This window comes from Hyperoodon ampullatus (assembly GCF_949752795.1).
Source record: "Hyperoodon ampullatus genome assembly, chromosome: 2".
Taxonomy (NCBI): Eukaryota; Metazoa; Chordata; class Mammalia; order Artiodactyla; family Ziphiidae; genus Hyperoodon; species Hyperoodon ampullatus.
The window spans coordinates 13,390,176-13,399,470 of record NC_136915.1 but is presented as its reverse complement, the minus strand read 5'-3'; the positions used below and the strand labels follow the sequence as shown (position 1 = coordinate 13,399,470).

The following is a 9,295-nucleotide window of genomic DNA, read 5'->3' as shown; positions in this document are numbered from 1 at the left end:
GCAGGTCTGTGTGACTCCCCCCCACCCCGCCTCCGGAGGTGACAAGGGAACTAGGGACTGTGTAAATGCCCTCTGGGGCAATAATGGGATGGCTGTCTCCCAGGGAGCAATACGGAGGAGAAAGGACTATGGAATTGCACCTTCTGGGTGATAAGAGGGGGACGGGGGTGTGTAACCCCTCAGGATGTTGAAAGGGAGCTTGGATTCCAAAAATGTTAGTCGTAATAATGAGAAGGTTGGGGCTCCATAGTTGCTCCATCCTCCAAGGAGGGAGCTGGGGCTCCAGGGGAGAGTCCGAGGGCAGGTTAAGAGGCCTCACAGGTACAGCTTAGAGCAGTTACCCTCTCCCATCCCCTACTCTCAGCATTCTACCATCTCCCCTCCCCGTCAGGTTGCCCAGCGATGGCCAGACTACCCGCCCCAGGCTCAGTGATTGTCCCAGACTGGCACGAGAGCGCCGAGGGCAAGGAGTACCTGGCCTGTATCCTGCGCAAGAACCGCCGGCGGGTGTTTGGTAAGTGCCCCCCTCCCCCAGCCTGTCACCTGCCACTCCCTGGGGAGAATAGTGTCCCCTGTGGTGGGGGGCGTGGAGCAGAGAAGCAGGGCAGTGAGGGCCTTCTCCACTGCACTCCTCAACCTTGGGGACCCCAGAAGCCCTATCCTGGGGTCCCCACCCCCAAACCTCCTTAGCGTTAATTCTGTCATCAGAGCCATGGAAACAGCCAAAACCCTGCCAGGAACCACTGTCACCAGAGAGGCTGTTGATTGAGGCCTCACCTGGTGGCAGGCCCTCTGCTGGGCACTTTATACAATGGACTCCAATTTAACCTTCTCAACAGCACGTTGCAGACTTGTCCAAGATCCCCTAGTGAGTAGAGACAAGCCTCTTCCATATCCTGCTGTCTCCAGGATAAGACACTCATGTTCCCCAGGATGAAGCTAACTCACCCAGGCAAGGTCAGCTGACAGGCCAGCAGAGGGGCCTGGCATCGGCTGCAGGAGTCCAGCTCTGGCCAGGAGAGACAAAACACCAGAAGGCTTAAGACCAGAGAGTGACAGGCAACCCACAATTTAGGACTTTCAGGTCCTACACCTATAGATGGATCATAGTTTAGACTTTATTTTTTGCAAGTTTTAAATTAAAACATTCAGGGCGGTCCAGTGGTTAGAACTCGGCACTTTCACTTCTGTGGGCCTGGGTTCAGTCTCTGGTCAGGGAACTAAGATCCCACACGCTGCACGGTGGGATCAAAAAAAAAAAGAATACATAAACATTCATAAATATCTCACTGTATTGATTCTAAGGAGTTTATATTAATTAAGAATACTTTTGCTGATATTTCTCCACTGAGGAGAGAATTAGGAAAGACCTTTCTTTTACCTGTGGGAAATCTAGGATATGTGATAGTATTAATAAAAACCATCTCAGGGAATTCCCTGGTAGTCCAGTGGTTAGGACTCAGTGCTTTCACTGCCGGGTCCTGGGTTCAATCCCTGGTCGGGGAACTAAGATCCCGCAAGCTGCGTGGTGCAGCAAAAAATAAAATAAAATAATAAAAATCATCTCATGCATCAAACTTTTTTTGAAAAATGGTGTTATTTGGAGTAGGCACTGGCCCAGTTCACAGAGCACAGGTGTTCCCAGCAGAGCTTCTCCTCCGGGGATGCTGCTTGTATCCCAGGCCTCTGTCATGAGTGCTGTATAGGGAATGGTTGGTTGGCACTGAAAAAGCCCTAAGAGATGAGGTTGTACAGCCAAGGTATGATGGGGCAAGTGCACATTGACTCCCTGACCCCACCTGGATCCCTCCTTGCCCCAGGGCTGCTCGAGCGACCAGTGCTGCCCCCGCCTGTGGCCATTGACACCGCCCGCTACAAGATCTTTGTGTCTGGGAAGAGTGGTGTGGGCAAGACAGCGCTGGTGGCCAAGCTGGCTGGCCTGGAGGTGCCCGTGGTGCACCATGAGACCACTGGTGAGTCCCTCCGAGGAGGCCTTCCCTGGGGTGGAGAAAAGACTCGCCCTGGACCACATAAGCTGGGATTTGTAACCAGCCTTACCATTTACTCTGCAACCTTGGAAAGTCACTTCACCTCTCTGAGCCTACACTGGCTCCTTTGTCCAAAAGGGATAATAGTACCAACCCCTTGGGGTTGTGGTGGGGTTGGTACTAGCGATAGTGGTGGTAGCATGCCTAGCATTGAGCTGGCACAGGGTAGGTGCTCAGAAAACACCGATATTCCTTTCTTGTTTCCTCCCACTGGATGCTGATTGACCATCATGTTGCAATATCTGAGAGTATTCCGGGACCTTTGGCTTCCCCAGTGCACAAGAGGGAAACTACTTTGTCATGGCTAGGGCTAGGGCTGCCTCTCCCTGGTAGACTGGAGGCTCCTCTGGGGCAGGGCAGTTTCCCCCATCGGACTGAGAATTCTCCCACGTCAGGGACTATGCCTTCCCCATCAGACTGAGGACCCATTAAGGTAGGGACATATCTTTTCTCCCTGTTCCTTCTGGGCCCCCTACTCCTCTCCACCTCCGCCTCTCCCATGCTGAGTGACTGACCCCGGCCTCCCCAGGCATCCAGACCACTGTGGTATTTTGGCCGGCCAAGCTGCAGGCCAGCGACCGTGTTGTCATGTTCCGCTTTGAGTTCTGGGACTGCGGGGAGTCTGCGCTCAAAAAGTTTGATCACATGCTGCCGGTGAGCAGGAAGGTGGGCCTGGGTGGGTCCAGGAGGGGCTGGTTGCCTGAGGTGGGCTTCTGAGTACAGGCATCTGAGCCTGGCCTGCCTGGTCTGAGGAGCCAGAAGTGGGCGTGAATGGACTGAGGATGCTGCCTGGGCTGGGAGAGCTCTGCCCTGGGACCAGCCACTCCCTGCTCTGGGTCTCAGTTTCCCAGTCTGTGAAAGGAGGGATGGTGCCGAGACTTCGCAGGGCCCTGCAGCCGATAGGTTCTGGTTACAAGCCTCGCATCAGCCTCTAATCAGCCTCTCTATCCCCAGGCTTGCCAGGAGAACACAGATGCTTTCCTCTTCCTCTTCTCCTTCACTGACCGTGCCTCCTTTGAAGACCTCCCTGGACAGCTGGCCCGAGTAGCAGGCGAGGCCCCTGGTGTGGTCAGGATGGTCATCGGCTCCAAGTATCCTTTGGGTGCCCCCCAGGACTGTCAGAGGCCGCACTTGGCAAGGCACGGAGCAAGGGTGTCGGGCAGCCTGCCTCTGCCCAGCTATGGGGTCCAGCCCCATGGGCTTTATCTTAAAGGCTGCAACAGGACCTCCCCCAGACCCTGGGTGTGGGGGGCAAGGGAGGAGGGAGAAGGCTGGGTTTGATGGAGTGGTTAGCAGAGGTGCCCGGACAGGCTCCTTGACGCTCCTCCAGATTTGACCAGTATATGCACACAGACGTGCCTGAGCGTGACCTCACAGCCTTCCGGCAGGCCTGGGAGCTGCCCCTCCTGCGGGTGAAGAGTGTGCCAGGGCGACGGCTGGCAGATGGACGCACGCTGGATGGGCGAGCTGGGCTGGCCGACATTGCCCATGTGCTCAATGGCCTGGCAGAGCAGTTGTGGCACCAGGACCAGGTGGCAGCTGGCCTGCTCCCCAACCCCCCAGAGGACCCCCCCAGCTGAGGGGTGGTGGCATGATGATTGGGCACTCCCCACCCTCAGGTGACCCAGAGCAGGACCCAGGGCCCAAGGCTTGGACAGGAATATTGATCTCATCCCGAGGACTGGCCAGAGGGTCCTAGTCAGGGAGAATGGTGGCCTGAGAAGGCTCCCGGCCCCAGAGCACTTTCCTTGTGGAATTCTTAGCAGTGAAATGGGGCACAAGGCTCTGTAGGGCAGCCATCTGAGGGCATCTGGCTGTCCTCTGGCCTCCTCCCTCCGCCCTAGGAGTCTGGGTTTCTGGAAACTGAGGAACTGTATGCGGAAGGCCTGAGGTCTCAAGCATCTCCCCAGCCTCCCCCTGCCCTTCCCCCTTCTGCAGCAACCATGGAGTGTGACTGGGGACGGGGGGTGCCTCAGCTGGGCCCTGGACCTCAAGTGACTTCAGTCAGAGCCTGTACGTGTTAGTTGAGGTAATACCATCTGCTGTACCAGGTAAACCCTGAACTCTCAGTGGCTTAATAGAAGTTTTTTTCTTTCTATGTCTCACGTCAGGTGGAGGTGAAGGTGGGTGTGGGGGCTCTGCTCTATACACTGATTCAGAGACCCAGGCTCTGACATCTTCAATGAGTTTCTTCCCAGTTTGTCCTGGGGCATCAACATCCAGTCAGCAGACGGGATGAGTGCAGGTGGAAGGTCCCCCAGCATGTTTCTATGGACCTGGCCTAGAACAGTGTGCCTCATTTCTGCCCACATTCCATTGGCCAGCACCTAATCACATGGTCACACAGAGCAGCGGGAGAAGTTGGGAAATGTAGTCCACCTGTGTGTCCAGGAGGCAAGCACCTCACTCTGGAATTCCTTTTTCTGACCATGAAGCTGTCAAGCTATGCTTAGGACAGGGGCCCTGTCAGCCTGGGGGAACCAGAAACTATCACTGGGCAGGGACTGGGCCAGGTGCGGGGTCAGAGCGTGAGCTGGCAGGAGGCCAGCAAGGACGGGAGCAGGAAGGTGAGTGACCTTGTGCCCTTGCCCCATCAGCCAGACACTAGTGAATGCAGGCTGGAGTTGTAGGCACCTGCGGGCAGGTGCCTACAAAGCCGGTCTTTATACTTTCTTTCCCTCCCCGATGACACCCTCTCCAGCCCCATAGATGGACCCCTGGGCAGAGAGCCGGCCTGAGTCTGACCCAGCTGGAAGGGCCGTGGATGCCCAGGTCAGCCAGTTGACCCTCAGAGCCCCCTCTCGAGAAAGCAGCTCTGAACACTCCGCACTCACACGCGTGATCGTGTGCGCACACACACCAGTACTTGCCCTAAAACGCTGCCCCGCTTCTCCCTCCTGGCACACACAGGAGGCTCCTGCATGCTCTCCCTGGCTTACGCTCCTACGCTTACTGACGGCCTGCATGGCACTGCTTGTCAGTCTGTCCACCCTGTGCACTGCCTGTAGGTTTGTCAACCTTCCCAGGGCCTAAAGCATTGATTTTAGCACCTTCTTACCCCCAACTCAGGTTCAGAGCTGAGACCTGAGCTTAGCCCATGTCCCAGAGGAAGAATGTTGCTGGGCAGGACCCAGGCCTCAGCCTGCACAGCCCACCAGCCGACTCCTGCTCCCAGGCCACAGAGTGTCCCACTGCTGCCTTCAGCTCTGCTTTGGCCCATTTCCCTCTGGTCTTAGCTCCAGTAGACCTTACCCACCAGGCAGAGCAAGGCAGGACCCAGCAAAGGTGGCCTCTGGGCTGGAATGTGACCTTCCAGCTATGGATACCCGTGTGTGTTGTGGGCGCCAGCTACCCCACATGCCAGCCAGTTATCTCAGGCCTTAAAGCTTCAGCATCCTTCTTGGGCACCAGCTCAGCCAAGAGCCAGAGGTTGCTCTGGAGAAATAACCTAGATCCTCCCCGCAGCAGAGCAGGGCACTGGTTAGCACTGCTCCAGTCAGAGAATCGACCCCTCACCCACTTTCACCCCAAACCAAGAGGTAAACAATTCCCTTCTCCCTGAGTAAGAACAAAGTGGGGACCACGACGGTGCTAAGACTTGGAGCCGGCCACCTGCCATCCCAGCACTGCTTTCTCAGCCCCTCAGAGCCCAGGCCCAGTGCCACTTTAGTATTTCGTAGGCTACCCCCTTAGAGGCCTCCACCGAAGTGCAGAGAACTGGAAGCACGAGGGAGGAGGGAGCTGCAGAGCCATAATTCTCCTAATAGCTGGTGGCTGTCCCCGCAGAGTGGACTCTGGGCAGGGTCGTGGAGAGCGAATGAGAAGAGAATGTGTGTGCACACACACACACAGACTCAGGCCAGCTTTGTGGGCCTGGCACCTGAGCAGTCCACAGGGCTCTGCACTGGGGGGCCCACACCTGGTTTAATGCTCTGCTGTTTCCATCTTGAAATCCTTAATAATTTTTCAATAGTTTTCCACTGGACGCCACCAATCACGTGGTAGGTCCTGCACAGGAGAGGGTCCAGACTCCAGATAAAGTTCCTCTCTCAGGGCCTTGGAGACAGAGGCCATTCTGTGGCGTGTCCGGAGGCCACCGGAAGTTGGGGAGTTGCCTTCTCCCCATTTTGGTGCCAGAAATTCCACCGTTAGGTTAAGCCTTACAACAGCTCAAAGGCAAATACCCTGCTGCTCCCTTTGTGGGCCCTGAGGCTGCCTGGAGGGAAGGGGTGGTGACTGTGCCCCCAGGCTGGTTCAGGGGTGAGCCCTGACTTAAAGGGGATCCTTGGGAAGAGGGTAGCCATGTTTCCTCCCCCGGGCCCTGGAGCCCACAGACTTCAGGGCTCTAGAGGGAAGCTGGTGGGAGGAGGAGGGACTAGCTTCTCCAGGGGTGGGGGTGTGTATGTGCTGCAGCCCAGCCCTGGTGCTGTTTGTCAGGACATCCCAGACCCCTCTTCTTCCCTCCCCAAGCCCCTTTCCTACAGAGGGGGAGTGCTATGGACCGAATGGTTGTGTCCCCCCAAGATGGGTACACTGAAATCCTAGTCCACAGCGTGATGGTGTTAGGGGCCTTTGGGAGCGGATTCGGTCATGAGGACAGAGCCTCATGAATGGGGTTAGTGCTCTAATAAGAGAGACCCCACAGAGCTCCCTAGCCCCTTCCACCATCTGAGGACACAGAGAAAAAGTGCTGGCTGTGAACAAGGAAGAGGGCCCTCTCCAGAACTGGACAGTGATGATGACTTGATCTTGGACTCCCAGCCTCCAGAGCCATGCGAAATAAATTTCTCTTGTTCGTAAGCTACCCGGTTTGTGGGTTTTTGTTATAGCAGTCCAATGGACTAAGATAGGGAGGCTGAGGCCAGAGCGGGTCAGGCGTTTCTCCAAGGCTGCAGAGCCATGGAGCAGCCCTGATGCTCTTAGCCCTCCGTACCCCTCTCCCCTGGACTGTCCCTTCCCCTCATCCCCCAATGGTGTCTTCTGGGTCCAGCCCCTCACATGAGCCCGCCTGGTCTTGCTTTTCCAAGCAGAAGCCTGGGGCTGCCTGTAGGAGGGGAAATACGGTACTGGTGCCTCGCTCCCTCCTCCCTCTCCTCTTTCTCTCCTTCCCCCATCCTTCCCAGGCCACAGTGAGCTGGTAAGTGAAGCTCCTGCCTGCTGCCAGCCACCAGCCAAGCCTGGCCTTGTGGACAACAAGGAGAACCCCAGGCAAGTTGCCTGCTCCCAGGATGAGGAAGGGGATGCAGGAGCCAGATCTGAAAAGGCTGCTGGGCAGGCCTCCAGAGCCTTGGGTGAGTCCAGAATGGGGGTGGGACTCCCTGGTGCTGCCCTGGATCTCCTTACTCCCAGGGCAGGCTGGTGCCAGCCATGACACCACCCCCGGCCTCCACCCCGTGCCATGAAACACACTTGGGGGAGCAGTGCCCAGAGGGTGGCATGGGGCTCAGGGCCCAAGACAAGTCAGAGCTGTGTGGAGGCAAATCCCCAGAGGCCCAAGCTGGGAGTAAGGGGGTGGGGGGGCCCCTCCCTCCCTGTGACCTCAGACTTAGAGGCTGGGCCAGTGGGGGCGAGGTGAAGTGGGGAGAGTTGGTGTTCAATTCTATTCTAGAAAGAAGGGGTGTTTCCTGGGAGCAAAGGGGACCGACTGAGGCTTGGGACCGTGGTCCAGAAGGAAGGTGAAGAACTGTGACTTTGGATTGTTCACTGTAATTCCTTTGTGTCATCTGTAAAATGGAGATAACAAGAGCACCCACTCACTTCTTCTGAGTTGTAACAAGTAAATGCGTGTAAAATATTTAGCACTGGGCCAGGCACTGAATTACGGGCCCAGCAAAGGTTGGCTACTGTCTTTGTCGCTGTTGTTACTTATGGTAGTGGTGGTGTTTCTGGGGCTGAGAGCGAGTGGAGAAGAGGGAGCAGGGTCGCAGATCGCGCCGACAGCGCCTCCATTGTTGCGCTTTATATTTAGCCAGAGGTGGGCGGGCGGGTGGGCGGAAGCGGGGGCGGCCCAGCTGGGCTGGTGGAGAAGTTCCTGGCACCTGCACCTGCGCCGGGGTCCTCTCACCCGCACTCCGGTCCTGTTGAGCCCAGGACGGCGATGGCGCCGAGGACAAGGACTGGAGGACGACCGTCTCTGCGCGTCCCGCGGCAGCATTTGTGTCCCAGACTCCGGAGGCAACTTTTTCCGCGACTGGAAAACCGAAATCGGTGAGACTGGGGCCAGACAGGACTCTTAGCCCCACTTCACCGCTTCACTCAGGCAGCCAGAGTAGCCAACCCACAGTCCCTCTCTTACATGGAGGAAAGAGAGGTTTTACCTCCGCGAGGAATCCCGTGGCATCTCTGGTCCCTTTCTTGCAATGGGCAGTTCCTCCTTTGAGCTAAGCCCAGTCGCTCTTGCTGTGGCGCGAACTGTTTCCTTTTTTTTTTTTTTTTTAATTTATTTATTTGGCTGTGCCGGGTCTTAGTTGTGACACGCGGACCTTCGTTGCCTCCTGCGGGATCTTTAGTTGCGACATGCGGTATCGAACCCGCGTCTCCTGCATTGGGAGCGCGGAGTCTTAACCACTGACCGCTAGGGAAGTCCCACGAACTATTTCCTTTAATTTGGGCTTTAGTGGGACTGATAAACCCAGCCCCCAACTCCCCACCCAGGGTGGAAGTGGGGTAGGGTGGGGCAGACCGTTCCTAACTGCCCTCCTGCCCCCGCGATGGGACAGACTTCCTGCTCGTGAGGGAGGAGAAGCTGCGACCCCCGCGGCGGGCGTGGTGGCAGAGGCTCCTGCAGCGGAGCTGGCGCGATAAGTTCCAGAGGAACCTGCGCGCGGCCGGGCTGCTCCTGGAGGAGGTGAGCGCGGCGGGGACGGGCTGCGCGGGCTCAGTCCCCGAGGCCGAGCGTGGGCTCCCCTAACGAGCCCTGTGACCTCCGCAAGCGACTTCAGTACCTCATCTGTAAAATGGGCTTTACCGTAGCGTCAGCCCCATAGAGGGGCGGTGATGATTAAACTGGCGAGCGTGCAAAGCGCTCAGCCCAGGGCCTGCACATTGGAGGTGCTCAATAAATGGGAACCAGCAGCCACTACTGTATGACGCCGGCCTACTCAGCGTCTATCTCCACGTTTGTAAAATGAGGGTGCTAGTTCCCCCCTCGTTTGAATTTCAAACGAGGAAACGCAAATCAAAGCGCTTTTGAAGGCGGCCAAGGGCCCGCGCGCGCGGAACGGGAACTGTCACTCCCAGGCGGGATC

General features: G+C 57.1%; 1 protein-coding gene across 1 annotated transcript; it reads left to right on the top strand.

Moving 5' to 3' along the window:
- The first annotated feature begins 390 nt into the window (after positions 1-390).
- CPLANE2 (ciliogenesis and planar polarity effector complex subunit 2) lies at positions 391-4,087 on the top strand. Its single transcript, XM_079697519.1, has 5 exons — positions 391-514; positions 1,821-1,973; positions 2,578-2,702; positions 3,003-3,139; positions 3,379-4,087. The coding sequence occupies exons 1-5, from the start codon at positions 403-405 to the stop codon at positions 3,626-3,628; spliced, it is 777 nt and encodes a 258-aa protein (XP_079553645.1). The 5' UTR covers positions 391-402; the 3' UTR covers positions 3,629-4,087.
- The last annotated feature ends 5,208 nt before the right edge of the window (positions 4,088-9,295 follow it).